This window comes from Octopus bimaculoides, chromosome 2 (assembly GCF_046866305.1).
Source record: "Octopus bimaculoides isolate indiv1 chromosome 2, ASM4686630v1, whole genome shotgun sequence".
NCBI classification, from domain to species: domain Eukaryota; kingdom Metazoa; phylum Mollusca; class Cephalopoda; order Octopoda; family Octopodidae; genus Octopus; species Octopus bimaculoides.
This window is the reverse complement of record NC_142929.1, coordinates 130,077,720-130,101,135: the sequence shown is the minus strand read 5'-3', so window position 1 is coordinate 130,101,135 and position 23,416 is coordinate 130,077,720. Positions and strand designations below refer to the sequence as shown.

General features: G+C 31.4%; 1 protein-coding gene across 1 annotated transcript in view; it reads left to right on the top strand.

Annotated features, from left to right (window-relative positions):
* The window catches only part of LOC106877301 (uncharacterized), a 449,889-nt gene that overhangs the window by 395,971 nt on the left and 30,502 nt on the right, over positions 1-23,416 (top strand). The window contains exons 241-268 of the mRNA XM_089338059.1: positions 1,410-1,712; positions 2,539-2,844; positions 3,025-3,330; positions 3,511-3,813; positions 4,600-4,902; positions 5,120-5,425; positions 5,553-5,855; positions 6,388-6,693; positions 7,396-7,701; positions 8,159-8,461; positions 9,098-9,403; positions 9,779-10,084; positions 11,162-11,464; positions 11,775-12,080; positions 13,218-13,523; positions 14,363-14,665; positions 14,911-15,216; positions 15,332-15,637; positions 15,828-16,130; positions 16,439-16,741; positions 17,777-18,082; positions 18,870-19,169; positions 19,629-19,931; positions 20,639-20,944; positions 21,362-21,664; positions 21,970-22,275; positions 22,492-22,797; positions 22,952-23,251. Of these exons, the coding sequence (XP_089194185.1) occupies positions 1,410-1,712; positions 2,539-2,844; positions 3,025-3,330; positions 3,511-3,813; positions 4,600-4,902; positions 5,120-5,425; positions 5,553-5,855; positions 6,388-6,693; positions 7,396-7,701; positions 8,159-8,461; positions 9,098-9,403; positions 9,779-10,084; positions 11,162-11,464; positions 11,775-12,080; positions 13,218-13,523; positions 14,363-14,665; positions 14,911-15,216; positions 15,332-15,637; positions 15,828-16,130; positions 16,439-16,741; positions 17,777-18,082; positions 18,870-19,169; positions 19,629-19,931; positions 20,639-20,944; positions 21,362-21,664; positions 21,970-22,275; positions 22,492-22,797; positions 22,952-23,251 (8,523 nt within the window). The remainder of the gene's footprint in view (positions 1-1,409; positions 1,713-2,538; positions 2,845-3,024; positions 3,331-3,510; positions 3,814-4,599; positions 4,903-5,119; positions 5,426-5,552; positions 5,856-6,387; positions 6,694-7,395; positions 7,702-8,158; positions 8,462-9,097; positions 9,404-9,778; positions 10,085-11,161; positions 11,465-11,774; positions 12,081-13,217; positions 13,524-14,362; positions 14,666-14,910; positions 15,217-15,331; positions 15,638-15,827; positions 16,131-16,438; positions 16,742-17,776; positions 18,083-18,869; positions 19,170-19,628; positions 19,932-20,638; positions 20,945-21,361; positions 21,665-21,969; positions 22,276-22,491; positions 22,798-22,951; positions 23,252-23,416) is intronic.

Here is a 23,416-nt window from a genome sequence, read left to right as displayed (position 1 = left end):
CAAAACAATGTGAATAAATAAGAAATACTTTTGACAAATAAATCTGAATGCTAAAGGGTTAATTTCGTTTTTAATATGTAAGTAATATAATAAATCATAGTTGCAAATTTTAGGTACAGGAAAATAATATATATATATATATATATATATATATATATATATATATATATATATATATATATATATATATATATATAGCAATAAGAAATCAGTATTGGCATAAAAAATTATTTATTTTAAATTTCTACCTTGAATACTATGAAGAATTAATATACTAGTTCATCAATTATTTCATTATCTCAACTCTGTAAGTAATATTTTGAACTCACAATTAAATTGGATGATCTAAGACAATTTGATTGTTGGTCATAAAGGTCATAGAGGGCTAAAAGATTCCAGAATGTTGGTTTGTTGGCAATTTTGGAACAAAAATATTTGTATCTTGGATAATTCTGAACTATTTTCCTTTAAATCCTGCTGAAGTCAATTTAACATTTCATTTGTCAGAGGTTGATATGGTAAAATGCCAGTTGAGTACAGGTTTAATATAAGCAACTTGCTTACTTCTTCCATATTTGTGGCCTTGTATCTATGTTAGAAACAATTATTAATGTTATTATGAGTAGCCCATCCCACTCAAAAGGTCCTCGAATAAGATTTGTTTAAACACCCATGTTTCTAGAGGTGAATTATTCAAACCTCAAAGAATTCCTCTCAATACATAGCTATGATGCTCCCCTACTACTTCTGTGTTGAGAGGAATTCTTTGGGGTTTGAATAATTCACCTCTGAAAACATGAGTGTTTTGTTAATCATCCTTAAACAAACCTTATTCAGGGATCTTTTGAGTGAGATGGGCTACTCAATCTGAAAAATTTATAACTGGGCCCCACCTGCAAGGTCATGCACTGAATATCTTGATAAGATCACCATGTTGCAAACATATGGTTGTGATGCAGGTGCTTGGTGTACCCTTATCAGATGGGTAATCATGTTGGGTATGCTGGGCTTCATTTGTACCCCAGTGTCACTTTGATGGCATGTGCTGCTCTCTCACTCAATAATAGTAATAATAATGATGATGATGATGATGATGATAGCTAACAGATTTGTTAGAGCATCAGACAAAATTCCATGTGGTATTTTGTTATTGGTCTTAACATTCTGAATTAAAATCATATCAAGGTTAACTTTACCTTTCATCCTGGTTGAGATGTCAATAAAATAAAATACCAGTTAGTATTAGGGTATAATTTAAGTGACTAAAACTAAGTTGTTTGTCCTAATTTCTAGTGTCATGCCTATATTAGAAACAATTGTTATTGATTTTCCAAATATTTCTAAATATCAGATCCTTTTGTTTAAATTTTAAGATTAGTATTCACATACAATTTCTTTTTCCTTCTCAGCACCTCCTGGCAAACCCACTGATTTGCATACAAGTAAAATTGGCAGAGACTTTGTTGCACTGGAATGGAAACATCCCAAAGAAGATGGTGGTTCAAGAATCACAAAATACATCATTAAGAAGAAAGATGATAAGAAGACTGACTGGGTACGGGTAGCTACTACTGATGGCTCAGACAGAAGAGTGAAGATAGATAATCTTACTGAAGGCACAAAGTATTATTTCTCAGTTTCTGCTGAGAATAAAGCAGGAAGTGGTCCAGCAGCAGAAATGCCAAATGGTGTTATACCTGTTAAAGAATTAAGTAAGTTGATAATATATTTTAAACTGTATCCATAATTATGTAATTCTATGGTATTTTTAAAAGTTTCCAGGGTGCATGCGTTCTGATTGGACTATTAAAACCAATGTGTGTGACCTCACACAGGAGAACTGTTGCCAAACAAACCATCATCCTCTTCTCTTGAATGAGATCAGTTATAGAGTTTGTAGGAAATTCTTATGGAAAACATGAACATACTTCATCTTGACATGAAGTATGTCCCCTGGCTTTTGCCATTTGATCAGAAGCAGCAGTATCTTGGTTTGTATTTTGAACCTCATGAAAAGGTTAACAATGACCTACTTTTGAACCTTAGAATCATCAAAATGGTAGGTGATTATGAAAGAGAATTGCAAAAAGTATTGAAAGATTTCTGTGATGATTTTTCAGCATAGTAAACATGGAGGTATAGCTGTCTACACTCCCAAGAGAACTATTTTAAAGAGGATGATATATGAAAATAAATATGTGATACACATTATGGAGTAATGGTGTACACTTTTTCTACTCTTTCTGGTTCAAGAACTTTCCAATACTACCTTAGAATTTTATTAATCCCTTATACTTATTTTGCTTTCTTTCTCATAAATTAGTCATGCATTTTAAAATTTCCTCTATTCTTGCTGAAAGCACACTCACAGATATATCTCCTTTCAAACACATGGGTTTACTTAGTATGGCATTCTTTTTTGTTGCATGACTACATTGTTTTTTTGTATTTTTTTAAATGATCCACCAAATTTTATTTTTGCAGTGCATCATAATGAAAATATTCAAACTCTAAATATATTTCTTTTAATATTTTCAGCTGTTCCTTCCAAACCACAAGGACCTCTTGAAATTACTGATTTCAGTCGTACTTCAGTAAGCATTAGATGGAAAGCTCCTCTAACAGATGGTGGTTCTCCAGTAACTGATTATATAATTGAAAGAAAAACAACTAAAGGACTTCTTTGGACCAAAGTTGACACAGTGGAGTCATCCTTATTTGACTACACAATAACAAACCTTTATGAGAACACTGACTACTTGTTTAGAGTTTTGGCTGTGAACAGTGTAGGAACAAGTGAACCATTGGTCTGTGATAGTGCAGTCACTGCAAAATCTCCATACAGTAAGTGTTTTTCAGTATATTCAAGTGTTATCCAATTAAAAGGAAAATTTCAATTGATATTAAATTATATAAGACGAATAACAATTAATTTAGTAAAATGTTTAATAACTAAGAAAATTAACAAATTTGGTTTTCAAAGTTATACCTCATTTAAAAAAAATTACTACTTGTCTTTAACAGGTGTACCATCTCCTCCTGTTGGTCCATTGGTAATTTCAAATGTGACAATGAATTCTGCTGACCTTGAATGGAAACCATCTAAGAAAGATGGTGGGTCCCCAATTACTGGTTATCTTATTGAGTATAGAACATCTGCAAGAACAACATGGTCAAAAGCAAGCTTCATGGATGCTAAAACTACAAATTACACTGCTTCTAATCTATGTGAAGGCAGTGAATATTTCTTCCGTGTCATTGCAGTTAATTCAGAAGGACAGAGTCAGCCCTTAACTGGATCTGATTTCGTAAAACCAATGAAAGAAATGAGTATGTATCTATTTAAGATTATTGTTTTAATGTATTTTTAAGAACTAAAGAAGTCAAAATGTCCAAAGTTGTTTTCTATAAATTTATAACATTATATTTAATAAAGAACAATTAATACTTTTTCATATCCTTATTAAACTTGATGAAATAAATATTCATAAGTACTTCGATTTTTCCTAGGCTGCCCACTACCTCCAGTTGATTTAAGAGCCACAAGAATTGGAGAAGATTTTGTTGAAATAAAATGGGATCCACCAAAGTCTGATGGTGGAAGTGCTATAGAATGCTATGTAGTCTATTTGTCTCAACATAGCCCTGATGATTGGAAACGTGTAGCCTTACTCAGTGCATATGATACAAACTTATGCATTACTGATCTTCTGGAAGATATGAATTATTACTTTGGTGTATGTGCTGAAAACAAAATTGGTGTCAGTGAACCAGTTGAAACAAGTAAACCAGTAACAACCATGAAAGGATTGCGTAAGTAGTTTTCTTTTTATTTTAAAATTTTTGTGCCAGTTTAGAAATAAATATTATGTGTTATTTACAAAATAATGAATAATTACTGAAATGTAATGAAGCAGAAAAACAAATAAACTTGTTGATTCTTTTGTAGAAGATAACCTCAAAGAATATAATTTGCATTTGTATGTGCTACAAATAATAGAAGAATTATTATTACTCAGTGGCTTGTTATACCTTTAGGAAAACTATATCGATAAATGAGATAAAAGTTTGCAAAACCTTTGATTAATGCAGGTGAAAAATTAGAATATCTAGTGTGATATCAGTGAATGATAACAAAGTAAAAAGAACTTACATATTTTGAGAAAAGAAAGAAAATAATCAAAGTTTGCATAAATGTTTGTAAAGCAATAACATTTTTGTGCCACAAACTGAGTCACCATACTGACAACATTGGAAAGGCTATATCAATATGAGTTTAAAACAGAAAATTGGTTGTAGCAACTATCATGACCATGTGACTGAACAATTATTTGATAGGGATCAACAGTTGAATATTTATTGTGTAAGAGAAAGATTTTGATTTAGTGATGTTATACTTGCATTTAATTTTCTACAAAAGTCATAATAATCTGCAATAATAGAAATCAAATTAGTTATGTTCATTGTATTATTTTACTCTTATATTGAGATAAATTTTCATTACATAATTTTGATAAAAAATACTTCTGAATTACTTTCAATTTTGGACTAAACTATGTTCATATTTCTTCAAAATTCTGTTTTTCTTACCTTCTTTAGTTGTACCTGCTCGTCCAACTAGTCTTGTTGTAACTGATGTTCAACGAGATTCTATTGCAATCAAATGGAAACCACCAAAAGATGATGGTGGATCACCAATTCTTTGTTATATTGTTGAGAAACGTCCAACATCAAGCAAATTTTGGTCAAAGGTAACCAAAGTAGATGCTGACACAACAGAACTATATGTTCGAAATCTCCATGACCATGCTGAGTACCATTTCAGAGTAATTGCTGAGAACAAAGTCGGACAGAGTGAACCTCTTGAAACACAAGATTCCACTATGGCTAAAAGTCCATTCAGTGAGTATGCTTCTACATTTACTGACACACTTCCAATTTTCCAATAACTGATGATCCAGACATAATTATGAGAGAACACTGAAATTTCCTATGATTATATTAATTAATAACATACGTTTTTTTTTTATAGTTTCATGTCTAGCATTTTGTTTTTTTAATATAAAACTCACCAAATTATTTCATACATGAAATAATCATATTCTCTTATGTTTTCTAGATGTGCCATCTCGTCCAACTGGACCTTTGGAAATTAAAGATGTCACCCACAACTCAGTTGACATGGCCTGGAAACCACCACAGAAAGATGGTGGAAAGCCTGTTACAAGTTATATCATTGAATACAGAGTACTTTCTAGAACTTTCTGGTCTAAAGCTGGTACAGTAGATGGAAAGACAACTACATTTACTGCAAACAACTTGATGGAAGACACAGATTACATGTTTAGAGTAACAGCTGTCAATGATGAAGGTCAGAGTCCACCTTTGGAATCTGATGAATCAACAAAACCTATCAAGAAAATTAGTAAGTTTGGAAAAAAATAAAAATTTCTTTTTATCATTCAATTTCTTTATTTCAATTTTCTTTTCTTTCCATTATGACTTTACTACAACTACATAGACTAAATAATTACAAATAAATTGTCTTGCAGATCTTCCTGGTCAACCTATTTACTTCCGTGCTACGAAAATTGGTGCTGACTTTGCTGTTATGGAATGGAAGCCACCAATTGATGATGGAGGTTCTAGGATTACTGGTTATGTGATACTGAAACGAGAATCATTGGATGATGAGCGCACAAAAATGACATCAGTCACTTCTCATGAATTATCTTGCACATTGAAAAATCTCAGACAAAATGTTAATTACTACTTCTCTATATGTGCTGAGAATAAAGTTGGTCTTAGCAAACCAGCTGATGCAGATCATGCTGTATGCCCAATGAGACAGCCACGTAAGTGATTTATATATTATATATCTCATCGTCATCATTGTAATCATAATCATGACATTCGTTTTTGAGTCTATTTTTAAGTCCATACTGGCATGGGTTGAATGGGACTTCTTGAGATAGTTTTCTATGACTGTACACTCTTCCTGACACCTGCCTTTATTTTTTTAAGGGTATTTTAATTCATGTCAAACTATCAAAGCTTAAACATTGCCCAAGCAATGTCAATGCAAAATCACATGGAATCCAACATACATACACATGTAAAACAGGCCTTTGTATTGTTTTTGTTTACCAAATTTCATTCATAAGGCATTAGTAATCTCAAAACTAGAGAGGAAAACACTTGCCCAAGATGCCATTAAGTGGTATTGAACCTGAAACCATGTGGTTTCAAAGTGAATATCTTAACTACTCAGCCATGCCTGTGACTATATATTTAATTATTCAGTCATTTTGTTAAATATTTTTTAAATAAGTAATCACATAATATTTTATTACCATAAGAAATTTGTTTTAATATTTATTTCTCTAGAAAAACCATCAAGTCCAAGAGGACCTATCAAAGTAACTGATATCATGAAAACTTCAATGAATATTTCATGGAAACACCCAGAAGATGATGGAGGATCTCCTCTGACAGGTTATCTCATCGAACAAAAAGAAAGTAAGCGTCAGTACTGGAATAAGGTTCAGCAACTGCCTGCCACTGTTACATCCTTTAATATCCAGAATTTAAGAGCAAACACTGAATATGATTACAGAATTTCTGCTGTAAATAAAATAGGCTACAGTGAACCACTGATTTCAGATGCATCAACAATGGCCAAGAGTCCATTCGGTGAGTATATTAAAACTCTTACATCAATTTTATATGGTTATTATTTTGCTATTAAACTTATCTTGTTCAAATATAAACTGAAATTTATATCAGCTGCATTATATTAATTTATTAGTTGCCAAATTACCCTTAAATTCATTACTTATTGTTTAGGAAGACACTACTAGAAAGTCTTTTTTTAACCCTATAGATTTCTGTAAGAATTTAAAAAGCTTTCATGAATATAAATTTTTATGAATATATATATTCCTTTTTTAGAAATATTTTGTGTATATGGATATGTTTTTCCATCTAGAAATAGCTTAAGTGAGTCTGATTATATTTTATGGTTGACTGTTCATCATAATGTTAGAAATTTATTTCTAAAATTGAAATGCTTGCGATTTCTCAGCTAGATAAAGATAATTATTAAATTAATATTATCTAAATCATCTAGGATTAGTCTCTTGACCAAGTCCATCAATTTAGTCAAAAGGAACTCAGCATATACTTTTATTTCCATGTTAACTATAAATCTATTGAGCATGAAGTTATAATTACATTTTATCTTTAAGTATTTTGATGAGACTCTAAATTATTATAATTTTAGATGTTTTAGTATTGAACAGAAGACTCCATGAAATAAAATAGATTCATATACAGTTCTAGTTGAACCACTATAGAGATTTTCTTACTACTTATTTAAAAAAATTTTACTTACAGGTCCTCCAGGACGTCCTAAGGGTCCCCTTGAAGTCGTTAAAATATCTTATGACTATGTTGATCTTGAATGGAAAGCACCTGATTCTGATGGTGGCAGTCCAATTACCAAATATATTATTGAATACAAATCTGCAACCCGACCTAGTTGGTTAAATGCTGCAGAAGTTGAAGCTAATGTTAATGTTTATAGAGTTCTTGGATTAGCTGAAGGAACTGAATATTACTTCCGTGTCATTGCTGTCAATGAAGAAGGACAGAGTCCACCTTTAGAGACAACTGAAGCAACAATACCTTCTCGAGAAATACGTAAGTTATAGTTTAAGGATTGAAAATTCTTTCTTGTCTGTCTTTATTTGTTGACTTTTAACTAAAATTGTTCAAAAATAGAATACCACATTCACTGTATTTACTTATGAGTCATACCCCTAATTTAGTAATAAATCTTGGTACAAAATTTTTCCCTTAAACTTATAACTTTGCTCTCTGCATAGATTGCACCCTAGTTTTTTCAGTTAAAATCAAATATAAAATTGTATGATTTATACATGAGTAAATATGATATATTTCTAAATTTACGATGGATGTCTACATAATTGAAATATTACCTGAAAATTCATGAGCAATTAATTGCTAATATGATAAAATTATGACGTAATTGTTTCTGAAATTAAATTGAATGCAAAATGGTTTATAGAAAGTTCTTAATATTTATATTTTTATTGATTTACAAATAAATAAAAATTATTTTCATTTTGCCTTATAGATGTACCTGGACCACCAGTTAATGTAAGAGCTAGCCAAATTGGTGAAAATTATGTCTGCCTTGAATGGAGACCACCAAAGAGTGATGGTGGTTCTAAGATTCTGAAATATACTGTTAAAAAGCGAAAAGACAAGAAGGATGAATGGGAACGTCTGATGGTTGTTGAAGGTTTAGATACATCATTCAAAGTAACTAATCTGGAAAAGAATGTTGGTTATTACTTCTCTGTCTCAGCTGAAAATAAAGCTGGTATGGGAAAACCATGTGAAACCGTTGGTTCTGTTATCACTCAACGTGAAGCAAGTAAGTATTTTATTGAGAATTGAATCCTTCATAGATCAACTTAAGTCAGCTTTTTAAATATAGTAGCATTAAAATCATTGATATATATATATATATATTAACAGGTTGCCTTAGCTCCTCGTGTTACATAAAGTTTCATGGAAGTGAAAACAAAAACATGATAAGCTCCTTAAGATATATGGAGACAAAGCAAAGATATATATATATGTGTGTCAAATTTTGGTTTAGAACTAAATTTCAATGTTTGTAATGAGATTTAGGTTAGATTGGAGTCTATGAATGTTAGAGAAGTAGAAGGAAGAGTATTCAGCAGGATTAGTTTTTTTTTTTATTACTGTTTTTAGCATTTAGAGAAGTGTAGAGAATGCAGGCATGCAGTCAGATCACGATGACGTTCCATCAGAAACTTAGTCTACATTCTTACATTTGCTAAATTCATTCATGGCTCAGAGGCAATGTTCAGCCAAACAGTGTGATGTATTGACCACTCTAAAAACAAAAGTGGAGCAGGCTTCTACACTCACTGAAGAAATAAAATAATCATTTTTTATATCTATAAAAAAAACATCTTTGCAATAATAATTACGATATCTTTATTATTGACTTGTTTGAAAATAGACTACTCTTATCTTTCAGCTGTTCCTTCAATGCCTACTGGACCCATTGAAATTGTTGACGTACAGCGCACTTCAATCAGTCTAAGATGGAAACCACCTCAGGATGATGGTGGTTCTCCAGTTATGTTCTACCAAGTTGAAAAGAAAACTCCTAAATCATTAATTTGGTCGAGAGTTGAAAAAGTTGAAGCAAGTACATTAGAAGTGTGCTGCACTAATCTATATGAGAAAAATGAATATCTATTCAGAGTCATTGCTGAGAATATGCTTGGACAGAGTCAACCATTAGAAACGGAAGCAGCTACTACAGCAAAGAGCCCATTCAGTGAGTATTATTATCAGAATTCTTGATAAAGGTTTTTGTATTTTTCTCTTTATTTTAATTTTTAATTAATTTAATCATAAATAAAAGTGTGATAAAATATCAAGTTAGAAACTACACTTATTTATTAACCCTTTTTTTGTTACCATATTTCTTGTTGAAATACATTGACTTTAGTTGCAATTAATTTTGAAATCTGGTGTCTGGAAGATAAATTAACATGAAATTTTAAAGGAAGGTTTTATTTTAGATCACTTTAAAACCAAAAGTTTCTATCATAGGACACGGGTGGGCTGATATTAAAAGAGATGATTAAAAATATTCTTACTGAATCTATTTGAAATATTAACACTGTATTTATATTTAATTTCTTTTTAGATGTTCCATCTGTTCCTGAGGGTCCATTGATTATAAGCAACATTACTAAAGATTCAGCTGAATTAGAATGGAAGCCACCTCTCAGTGATGGTGGATGTGAACTCAAAGAATATATTGTTGAATACAGGACTGCTACAAGAACAACATGGTCAACTGCTGGCAGGGTGCCACCTAAGACAACTTCATTCAAAGCCACAGATTTGATTGAATCACTGGAATATTTCTTCCGTGTGGTTGCTGTCAATGCTGAAGGACGAAGTTTGCCTCTTGTTTCAACTGATGTTGTCAAACCAATGAGGGAACTAAGTAAATACTCTCTTATCATTCTTATTTATTTTCCAAGCCATTACTATATAATACCATATATGTAAATTACCTTAAAGAGAACAAGAATAGAAAATTATCAGAATTTCACAGAATCTTCTAATAGACACACCTAAAGTAAAATATTTTTTAGATTAGATGACACTAATTTTTATGAAAGGATTTATATACCATTATCATTGGCAGCAGCAGCATTTGAGTCATATCTTCTTCTCCTATGTCGGTATGGGTTGGAGAGCAATACAATACAATACCACCAATTAAACTGACCCTTAAATATATCCCTTTAAAATGTAACAGAAAAAATTATAGCTGAAAACACTTGAACAATATACTTGTTGTGTGTGTGTGTGTGTGTGTGTGTGTGTGTGTGTGTATCATCATTATCTTCAACGTTTGTTTTCCATGCTGATATCCACCAGGTTCCAGTCTGATTTGGCTTGATTTCTATGGCTGGATGCTCTTCTTAATGCCAACCACTTTACAGTGTATGCTGAGTGCTTGCCAGAGAAATATCATCATTAGCATTATCATCTTACCTCTGTTTATTTTTGCTACACTGGGAGAGGCTGGATTTCAACAAATTAGTATTTAGTTATTTTCATAATATTAATGTTCAGTTTATTTAAAGTATCATTGGAAAGTTTCTGAAAGGAGCCTTCTGGATGAAAAATATAGAGTTAAGTCTTGTCTTATATACTTAATATTGCAAGTCAGAAGAAATGGTAATCAGTTGAAATGATTCTGTGGTTTGTGTTAGATTATGGTTTGCTGAGGAGGTATATGACTGAAACATGTCTAGAATCATCATCATGTTTACCAAATATCAGATTTTGTCTGCACTGCATACCATCATTTAATTTTTAGTTCATTTAAATTTCAGAGTTCCCTCCTTTGTCTTTTCAAAAAAAAACTTTTCATTGACATGCATGACTTTTCCTATTAAGGTTATAAATTTGATTGACTAAAAATATCCTTGAAGCCAAAAATCCTCTTTCTTAAACATTTTCATTTGATGTATGACAAATATTCATTACATTTCTTTTCTCTTTTTAAAAGCTCCTCCAGAAAAGCCTGCCAATTTCAGAGCATCAAGAGTTGGAGAAAACTTTGTTGAATTGGAATGGTCTGCACCAGCAGTTGATGGTGGAACACCCATTACAGGATATGTTGTGCAAATGTCACCACAGAAACCAGGCAACTGGACCACAGTCACATCACTTGACTCTTATGATACAAGCTGCCGTATAACAAAACTTGATGAAAACATGGACTATTACTTCAATATTTGTGCATTGAATAAGATTGGTGCTAGTAACAAAGCTGACACCGAAATCTCTGTGACAACAAAGAAAGGACTCCGTTAGTATTATATTCTCAATTCTAATATTTCCTTTAATGTTTCAAAAATACATTTGTTGAGATTTTAAGTTTTTGCTTATATTCATTTCAAAAATTGGTTTCGTAGCAATTTCGTATAAATTGAAAATTAAATCATGATAATTAAATAATTAAAAACAATTATTCATTTTGATAAAACAAAATTGATTTTTATCCTGTATTTCCTTATATTTCCATATAAATTTTGTCTGTCAATCATAAAATGTTTGAATTAAAGATGAGTTCATTGTTAAAATAGTTGCTCAATACTATCTATAATTTTGTTATACAGTTGTACCATCAAAACCAACTGGTCCTCTTCTTGTTACCAACATTCAACAAGATTCAGTCTGCATCAAGTGGAAACCATCTAGTGATGATGGTGGCTCTCCTATAACAGGTTATGTTATTGAAAAACGAGCTTCTTCCAACAAATACTGGTCTAAAGTTGAAAAAGTGAGAGAAGGAACAAATGAGTATCAAATAAAAAATCTCCATGAGAAAACAGAATATTACTTTAGAGTTTATGCTGAAAACAAAATAGGAAGCAGTGAACCTTTGGACACTAAAGAAGCAACTCTTGTTAAGAGTCCATTTGGTAAGTATAAAAATCTAAAATATTAGAGTGACTGAAAGCTTTTTATAGCCCCATGCTGAAATCTAAATTATTTTATTGTTACTTTTTTTAATAAATCAAATACAAGTGACTCCTGCATTACAGAATCATTGCATTCTTGAAAATATTGCCATGATGTGGAATTCCATAGCATCATTATCATAATCATTATCAATTTCTTTATTACCCACAAGGGGCTAAACATAGAGGGGACAAACAAAGACAGACAAAGGGGTTAAGTCGATTACATCGACCCCAGTGCATAACTGGTACTTATTTAATCAACCCCGAAAGGATGAACGGCAAAGTTGACCTCGGCAGAATTTGAACTCAGAGTGTAACAGCAGACGAAATACCACTAAGCATTTCGCCCGGTGTGCTAACGATTCTGCCAGCATTATAATCATTATCATCATCATCATCATCATCATCATCATACCATTATCATCATCATCATCAAACATCTGTTTTCTATGCTGGCATGGGTTGGGCAGCTTGACAGAAGCTGGCTAGCTGGAAGGCTGCACCAGGCTCCAGTCGTCATGTTTTGGTATGGTTTCTATATCTGGATGGGTTGCCTGACACCAACCACTTTACAGAGTATACTGAGTGTTTTGTAGATGGTGCTGGCACAAGTGCTTTTAATGTGGCATCAGCACAGACATGAAACCTATTTTCCCATGCTGTATAATATGGAAGCCAATGAAAAAATGGATTACATGTTAGAAAATTATATGTTGCACCAAACTTTTCAGGAATGCAATGCTTTCATAACAAAAGGAATACTTGTACTATTTGATTTCTGATAATATTTTAGTTCACCTTTGTTTTATTGATTTCATTTTTATGACTTTTCAGTTCATATAAAGTTAATAAAGTTACTCTATTATTTGTGTGTGCATGCATATAAATATGTATATGAACATAAGTATATGTATATGTGTTAATACCAATATATTTACTTTGAATAAATGAAATCAAATTGTAAACATTAACCAAGAATAAAGTTTAATATATTTATTTATTAATAAAATAATTATTTTCTAAGCATTTTATTTCCAAATTCACATAAATTTTTAAAATTCATTTTCTCATTCTGATATTTGTTTTCATTTTCAGATGTACCATCTCGACCAGTTGGACCATTAACGACACAAAATGTCACATACAAATCCATTGATCTTTCATGGAAGCCATCTGAAAAAGATGGAGGAAAACCTATCACATCTTATCTTATTGAATACAAAGCTTCAACTCGTTCTTCCTGGTCGAAAGCTGGTTCAGTCGATTCCAAATCCACTTCTTTCACTGTTCATGACCTAAATGAAGATACCGAATATTTCTTCAGAGTCACTGCTCTCAATTCTGAAGGGAAAAGTCAACCACTGGAAACATATGATACAACAAAAACTACTAAAAATATCTGTAAGTTTTTAATTAGATTCTATCAAAATAATTCATCTAAAAAAATTATCATCATCAATGCTGGTGCTGCCTGACTGGCACCCGTCCCGGTGACACGTACAGAGTACCATCTGAGCATGGCCAATACCAGTGTCACCTGACTGGCTTCTGTGCCAGTGGCATGTAAAAAGCACCATTCGAGCATGGCTGATGCCAGTGCTGTCTGACTGGCACCTGTGCTGGTAACATGTAAAAAAGCTCCATTTGAGCATGACCAATTCCAGTGTCGCCTGACTGGCACCCATGCCAGTGGCACATAAAAGACACCATTTGAGCATGGTCGATTCCAGTGCCACCTGACTGATTCACATGCTGGTGGAACGTAAAAAGCACCCACTACACTCTCAGAGTGGTTGGCATTAGGAAGGGCATCCAGCTGTAGAAACCTTGCTAGATCAGATCGGAGCCTGGTGCAGCCTCCCAGCTTGCCAGCCCTCAGTCAAACCATCCAAGCCATGCCAGCATGGAAAGCGGACGTTAAATAATGATAATGATGATGATGATCATCATCATTTAGTATCTGGCTTCCATACTGACATGGCTTGGATAGTTTAACAAGTTTGATAAGCTCTGACAAGTCAAAGGGCTATATCTGTGTGTGTGCATATATATATATATATATATATATATATATACACGTATGAATATATGTGCTTGTATAAAATGTATGTTCATAAATATATGTATATATGTGTGGGCATATGGAGAGAGAGAAAGAAAGAAATAGACAAAGAGTTTATTAGACATAAATAAATGTATATTTTTCTTGTTAATTCACTATTACTTCTTTTCAATTTCAGATATCCCAGAGCCTCCTATTCACTTAAGAGCTACCAAAATAGGACCAGATTTTGCAGTTTTAGAATGGAGACCACCTATTTCAGATGGTGGATCTAAGATTACCAACTACATAATTTATAAACGTTTTGACATATATGAAGACCGAGAGAAAATAACTTCAGTCAGTGCATACGAACATACATACACTGTAAAAGCTCTGCGAGAAAATGTTAATTACTATTTCTCTGTCTGTGCTGAAAATTCAGTAGGCTTGAGCAAACCATGTGATGCTGATCATGCAGTTACACCAAAACGACCTTTAGGTATATTTTTTTCTTATTTAATTTCAAGAACATAATTAAAATTGCATATATTAAGTAGTTCATAATTTTATAAGCTTAAAATTCATTAAAGTATGTTTTTCATGTAGATATATGTTTTTAAGCAAAATAATATCAGAAATGTAGTATAGTACAAAATAGTTTTTCCATCTTTCTGTTCTTGTTTATATATATTTTTTAACTTTATATTAATATTTATGGTTTCTTTCTCATATTTATTTATTCAGCTATTCCATCCATACCAAGAGGTCCTATCAAAGTATTTGATGTCCTCAGAAACTCTGCCAGTATAAGCTGGAACGCTCCTGAAGATGATGGTGGCTCACCTCTTACAGGTTATATACTTGAAAAGAAAGAGTCTATTCGATCATTCTGGAGTCAAATTGATCGCGTATCTGCAAATATAACATCTTATAATATGAAAGACTTGACTGAAGACACTGAATATGATTTCCGAGTAACTGCTGTCAATAGAGTTGGTAACAGTGATCCTCTTGTTACTGATTTAACAACTAAGATCAAAAGTCCATTTGGTAGGTTTTCACTATTTGAAATATTCTATAATGTTCAATTTTGTACATTTATTTCTATCAATTTTCTCATTATTTTTTTTATAATTTTTAAAAATAATTTTTCTTGATATTTTAGGTAAACCAACATCTCCACTGGGACCAGTGGTATATGATAATGTATCAGATAGGTTCTGTGATGTTGTTTGGAATCCACCAAGATCAGATGGAGGGTCTCCATTGCTTGGCTATGTCATTGAAATGAGAGCTAAAACTCGACCTACATGGGTCAAAGTTGGTGAAACTGATGGTAAAACAACCAAATTAACTGTTTTTGACCTTAGAGATGACACCGAATATTATTTCAGAATTTCTGCATTTAATGAAGAAGGAGTAAGTCAGCCATTAGAGTCAGCAGAACCTGTACAACCTCACAAAAATATAGGTATATATTCATTTCTATTCTTAATTTTGAAAGTAAATTATTATAATTAAAAATTAGCTTATTTCTAAAATGTTACTTTATTGTTTCAATAAAAGAAATATATATTTTTAATATTCTGGTTTATTATTTCATAAATAACAATTTAAGTCTTTTTGTTATTTCATTATTTTTATTTTGTTTAATTTAATAGTTGTACCTGGAAGTCCTGTTGACTTAAGAACAACAAGAGTGGGATTAGATTATGTTGTCATGGACTGGAAACCACCAAAAGAGGATGGAAGATCCAAAATTACAAATTATATTATAGAAATGCGTGAAGAAGGATCTACAAAATGGAACAAGATTGCAACAACCAAATTTGGTGAAGAATATTACAAAGCTGATTTCTTAAAAACTGGTGTTCCTTACTTTTTCGCTGTCTCAGCCCAGAATAAAGTTGGTACCGGAGAACGTGCAGAAATTACATCTGCTATTGTACCTCAAAAGGAAGCTGGTATGTAATATTCAATTGTTCAGTTACTTTCTTTGTATTATTATATAATCCTAATATAAATACAAATATTAAAAGAAGTGAAGATTGAATTTTATTAAAACTTTTTCCAGGAAATTTGTTCAGATTTGTACTTATTTCAAATTGCTTAAAATTTTGTTATTTTTTTTCTTAGAAGCAATTTAATATTAATTAGTGAAATTATTTTGAATGCCATGAACCAATAGAAATAAATCAAATCAACAGATGTTGTCAGTTATTGCTGTGAATCTGTATAATTGGAACTTGATTAATTAATTTATCTTTTTCAGAAAAACCATCCCCACCAATTGGACCAGTTGTTTTCAGTGATATTCAAAGAACATATTTGACTCTTTCATGGAAACCCAGTGAACACGATGGTGGTTCTCCTATTATTTCATATATCATAGATAAAAGGGAAAGCTGGAAATCCTCTTGGACTACAATTGCTAAAGTACCATCAACTACCACAAGTTATTGTGCACAATCATTGAAGGAAAATCAAGAATATTTCTTCAGAATCTCTACAGTAAATTCTGTTGGAAAATCTGATCCTTTGATATCAGATGCTGTTATTCCAAAGAGTCCATTCAGTAAGTTTTGTAATATCTGATAGTTTTCTTTTAAAATACTTCCTACTAAAATGGATAGATGGGGAATAGTTCTAAGAAGAATTATAACAGCTTTTAAACGTTGTGTTGTATGTATCAGGTAGCACCTGCTTAAAAACAATAACAAAAATCAGTCACATTTAGTGAAGAGATTACTATATTATGAGTCAAAAATAGATTCTACTTGAAGTATTCAACAACCAGGAGATGGGACACTGATGCATAGAAATTACATTTATAAGTCCACAATATTGTATTGTATCTTTTGAGCTTGTGACTACTATATTACACTGTATTTCAGGGATTAAACTTTTGCAATCCAAGAGCAAAATAAAGCATAGAATGAAACAGTGTAACCCTTAAGCCTCTCAAGATGCTGATTATGTCATATTTCTGAAGAATACATTATACATATAATCTGTAGTTGCCTCAAAATATGGAATTCTTGTCCTTATACTTTATATTATCCAGTGTGTTTAATGGTTATTATTATAATGTATAAATTTGTGAAGCAATGGAAGATGCCATTTAAAAAATCTCTAATTTAACACAGGAACTGCTTTTCCTTTTAGTTCTTCACTGAGTGCTATCGGTTTTCACATCGTTGTTCTTTTATTTTTCTTTCATCAATTAAAACTGTGTATGATAATATCAAAGAAATTTTTAATAAAGTTTTTGCTATAGAAAAAGTTTTAAATTACTGAAGTTGTAAAAATATTACTAAAGATATAAAGTTAAAAATGGTAATATTACTCCATCTTTTCTTTCTGATATGATCATTGATTATGAGCTGACACTCTACCAGTGTGCTTTATTCATTAAGCACTTTTATAATAGAGAGATATTTTGTTAAGGAAGCAGATGTAAAAATAAAAACTTATGTGGAGAGAGTGTGATTAGTAAATAAATACAGTAATGGGAATAGAAAGCAATTTTTATAAAATTTTTAGAAGTCTTTATGAATATTATGTTCCAAGTTTGGGAATATTACAATAATTTCTGTTTATCATTTAACAGGTGTACCTTCAACTCCTGAAGGTCCTCTGATTGTTTCTGATGTCACTGCTGATTCAGCTGTGATATCTTGGAAACCTCCAACGGACACTGGTGGTCTAGCACTTACAGGATATGTTGTTGAACGCCTTGATAAGAGTAGATCAACATGGCTTACTGCAGGTAGAATTGGACCAAAACTTACAGCTTACTGTGTGCAGAATCTTCTTGAAGGATGTGATTACATCTTCAGAGTAATTGCAGAAAATCCTGAGGGTTTCAGTCCTGCTTTAAAATCTTCTGACTCCATCAGGACAAAACGTCCAAAAGGTAAATATTTTAAAAATTTAAAAGTATAAATAATTTAAAAGCAAGTGGTTGCTTTCTATTTGTTTATTATTTTTATAATCTAACAATTAAATCAATTATACATAAGTACCAAGATATCGTTCCTATAGTTTATAAAATATATGTATAATATATGTGTTTATAACATTTTTGTACTTCTGTATAACAATAAATAGTTGGCTTTTCTTATCTTCTTTATTCTTAACTACTATTAGTGGAGCTTTATTAAGGAATTGCTTCCAAATATTAAGAGTTCTAATTTGGGAATAATTTCTGAATATATTTCCTTAAGTATTAGATAAGATTACAGAAAATTTTTAATTTTAATACAGTTAATTAAATGCTTACTTAAATGTATTATTGATAAAAGAACGTTAACTTGATCTATATGTTTTTGGATTACAAGAACTCTGTTAGCCTATTCACATAGATTTATAGTTACATATATTAGTCATCAATTAAAGATCTTAAGTTTTTAAGGAATATTTCCATTTGAAGTTATGGTTTAGTGTGCTACTTGAAAACTGCAAAGAAAATTATGAAACATTATGTCTGTTTAAAATGAAATATTTTTCTGCTATATTAGTTTACAATATTTTGGGTTTTTGATAAATATGGAGCTTAACTTCATTACATCATTGATGGATATGTCAAATTATTTCAGTAATGAACTTAGTGATTTAGGAGACTAAAGTTAAATGAGCTTAGCAATCAGATAGACTCTAGACAAACTCATGGCTAAATTATTGCTTTAAATTTTTTATTCCAGAGGCTCCAGGAGTTGTCGACTATTTGGAATACTCTGATATGACAGCTGATTCATTAATTCTTCACTGGACCCGACCATCAAAAGATGGTGGTAGTGCTGTCAGTAACTACATTATTGAATCCAAACTTGAAGGAAGCGATGACTGGCATAAAGTAACATCTGTTGAAGGTCACCACACCAAATATAAGGTTAAGAACCTTGAAGAAAATAGCAAATATATATTCCGTATATCTGCTGTTAATGAAATTGGTTCTGGTCATCCTGTTCAATCGGATTCTGTTTTAGTTAAAGGATCAATTGGTATGTATATTCTTAGAAAATTTAATTTAATAGAATAAACATGCCTCTAAAGTGTTCAATACCTAAAATACAAATATATTTATTTCGTTTTCATCTCTTATATAAAATCTATGATAATCATACAAATTACAATACTTTAAATGTTTCTGCAAATTATGATAATTTTATTGATAAGACATTTTTTTATATATCTTACTTCATATCTGTAAAAATGCTTTAACTTTTCGTAAACTGCAAAAGACATGTTATACATATTTTAAATATATTTATCTGGCAGTCTCTGTAAACAAAAGAAATCATTGTTTAAGTTTTAATAAAGTCTAAACAACTGTTAAGTATAAAAATAAAAATAAATCCTGTTTTATGCTATAGAGTAAGTTTGATATTTAGTATGAAAGCTAGGTAGTTTACTTTTCTTTAACAATCACTATACTATGGATTTTACTTGGATATTTACAGCAACTCCAGATGCACCAACAGGTCCACTAAAGGCAGTTGAAGTTCAAAGCCAGTCAATTACAATTCAATGGGAACCTCCTAAACATGATGGTGGTTCTCCACTGACAGCATATATTATTGAATTCAGAAATGCCAAACGAGTTGGCTGGGATCTTGCTGATGAAATTGGAGCCGATAAGACAATATTTAAGATCAAAAAGTTAACTAAGAATAATGACTATTTCTTCAGAGTCTTTGCTAAAAACAAAGCTGGTATCAGTTTGCCTTTGGAATCCAAACTTTTCACAGCTAAAGATGCTTATGGTAAGTCATATAAGTATGTGACTTATATTTCTTTCACAGTTACTTTAAATGTTTTTAATTGTTAATTTTGTAGATTAAGTAATTCTCACGAAGTTTAGATTGATTAAGTGATTCCCACAAATTTTAATTCTGAAAAATTACATTTGGATATATCTTGTTTTCTTTTATCACATTCACTGTGTTAATTATAAGCAAATAGATTAATGATAATAATATTAAACAAAACCTATATTCTAAACAAGGTATTTTCAATCCAATAGCATGACTCCAACACTCACTCTCTACACACCACATACAGCACATATACTCAATACAATCACTATCCAATGAAATAACACGACACATATCTTATACAATCACTATCCAATAAAATAACACAACATATATCCTATACAATCATTGCCTAATTAAATAACACAACTCACACAACAGTTACTTTACAAAATCTCCAACCAGTAAAATAATGCACAGCATATAATCAACAGTAGGAAACTATGACACCAACAACTCACACACAATGTTTAGCACACCAACAACTCACACACAATCATTAACACCATTTAACAAAATAACTCATTGCACATACTCTTCACAATAAACAACTGAAACACATACCATTGGAAAGCAAAAGTTTATTTAGTGATGTAAGCAGAATTTTGAAATTTTTTATTATCTGTTAATATGTTTTAATTTTATTTAAACACTAGGTCCTCCATCAAGTCCTGTTGGACCATTGAAGCTAAGTGGTGTTACAGACAGCACTGCTGATCTGGAATGGAATCCTCCTGAAAGTGATGGTGGGAAACCAATTACTGCATACATCATTGAATACCGAGGTGTATGGCGTACCTCTTGGACCAAGCTTGCAGAAGTCAGTTCAACTACTTTTCGGTATACTGCCACTAATTTGGTAGTAGGAAAAGAATACCAATTCCAAGTTTTTGCTGTCAACAGTGAAGGTTATAGTTCTCCATTAATTTCAGCAGAAACAGTGAAACCAAGAGAACAACCGGGTAAAAAATTATTTAAATTTTTTTTAATTTTTTGATTTGTTGGTAAATTTACAAATACACAATACGATACATTGGTTTTAACATTAAGTTATAGATTTATAGACAATTTTTGCAAATAATTACCAGATAATAAGAGGAAAAGGTTTGATTACATACTATAGTGAGTATTGAGGCAACTTGATAAGGATAAATGGATCATGAAAGTTATTCAAATCATATATGGGGAAATTCAAAGTAGAGATGTATTTCACAAAAGACTCAGTTTAACTGGATTAGAATTGATAACTATGTCTCATTAAATCATGCAAATTTATATATGTAGTTGACAGAACACTAAAGCTTTTAAACTAACATTTCCTATAATTAAAAATTTTGAATAAAATTTTGTAATTTCTACTTTCTTATTTTTGTTTTCAGAAAAGCCAGGTCCTCCATCTCATGTAACAGTTACCAATGTTGGTAAAAATGATGTTACAATCCAATGGGGTGCACCACGCAACGATGGTGGTTCCATGATAACTAGGTACCACATCTCCTTGAGTAAATGTTCCCGAACGTCTTGGGATAAGGTTACTACTGTGAAGTCTTTCGTTAGTGAATATACATTCACTGATTTAGAAGAAGGTGTGGAGTACTTTTTTGGTATTGCAGCAGAAAATGACATAGGAGTTGGGCAAATGCGTAAAACTGAAGAGGCAATTAGGCCAAAGAAACAGCTTGGTAAGTTAAAATAAATTGCTGGTTTATTACCCAGTTTACTTTACGACATAAAATCTAGAATTAAAATTAATCAAAGTTATATTCCATTGAAAAAAGAATAAAAATTGATAGTTGTAATAAATACCAAGTATTTAAGAATTTAACTACAGTTCTTATTTATTATCTTACGATGTTTAAAATTAATTTGTTCACCTATTTGTTTTGTATTTTACATTATATTATTAATACTTTGGAGTATAACAATACAGTAAATAAAACATGTTAAATAGAAACTTTGATAAAAATGATTTCTCTCCATTTTTCAGAACTTCCTGCTCCTCCGGAAGGTCCTTTGAAAGTGACTAATGTTCAGAGTAACCAAGTTACACTTTCTTGGAAATCTAGTCCATATGAAGCCCACAAACCTGTTGACAATTATATAATTGACAAACGGGAAAGCTGGAAATCTTCGTGGGGATTCTATTCTCGTGTTAAAGCAGATACCACTACAACCTGTGTAAAACAGCTTAGAGAAGGACAAGAATACTTCTTTAGAGTATATGCAGAAAATATTATTGGATATTCAACAGCCATTGAAACTGACCAAGGTGTTATTCCTAAGAGTCCACACAGTAAGTAAAATCATTTTCAGATTCAAGAGCCTATAAACGTAAACTTATTGTGTATATTTTTATATAATTCAAAACAACAATGGTATTAACTAAAAAATAAGTAATCTTAATTTTCCAAACAAGTTACCTTAGTAAAATAGCCAAAAGAACATTTAAACATGAAAATATAAAACATTTTTGTGTAATCAATCGACAAATATTCTTTTTAACCCACAGGTGCTCCTTCTGCTCCTGAAGGACCTTTGACTGTATCTGATGTCACAGATTCATCAGCAACCATAAAATGGAGACCACCTATTTCAGATGGTGGATTACCAATTATTCACTATATCATTGAATATAAGGTTGATATCTGGGGAAGCTGGATGAAGGCAGGTAAAGCTGACCATGAGGAAAACAAATACAATGTTAAAAACCTCAATGAAGGAAAGCAATACTATTTCCGAGTTTCTGCTGAAAACACTCAAGGTATCAGTCCACCATTGGCAACTATTGATCCAGTTGTTCCAAGAAAAGAACCAGGTAATTATTGTTATTAAATCATGGTGCAGTTATTGATTTTAGTGGAAATTATTGGTCATTATTAAATTATTCCATCTATTAATGGAAATAGGTATTTTACCATCAAAGGTTTAACTTTGTAATAAATTCCAAAAACTTTTTTTCAAATTTCCAGAACCCCCATCATCTCCAGTTGGACCTGTGAAATTCATTGATGCAACAATCTCATCGGTTACTTTGGGATGGCGTACACCAAGAGATGATGGCAGATCAGCTATCACTGGCTATAAAATATACCTCTATGTGGATGACAAATGGAAATGTATTAAAACTGTTGATGGAAATACATTTAAATACAAGGTTCAAGACCACATCAAAGAAGGTGGCAAATACTTTTTCAGGATAACAGCTGTCAATGCTTTAGGAGAAAGTACTCCGCTTGATTCTGATATGTATGCTCCTAAGAAAGAGAAAGGTATTATACAAAGATATATTCTTGTTATCATATTTTTCCATCTTTGCATCATCTGGCACTTTCTTGATCAACTGTTTTTATATTCAAGCTCCTATATATATAAAAGATTTGTTGATATATTTATGTGAAAATACATTGCTTTCGTTTTATTAATTTTGAAAATAA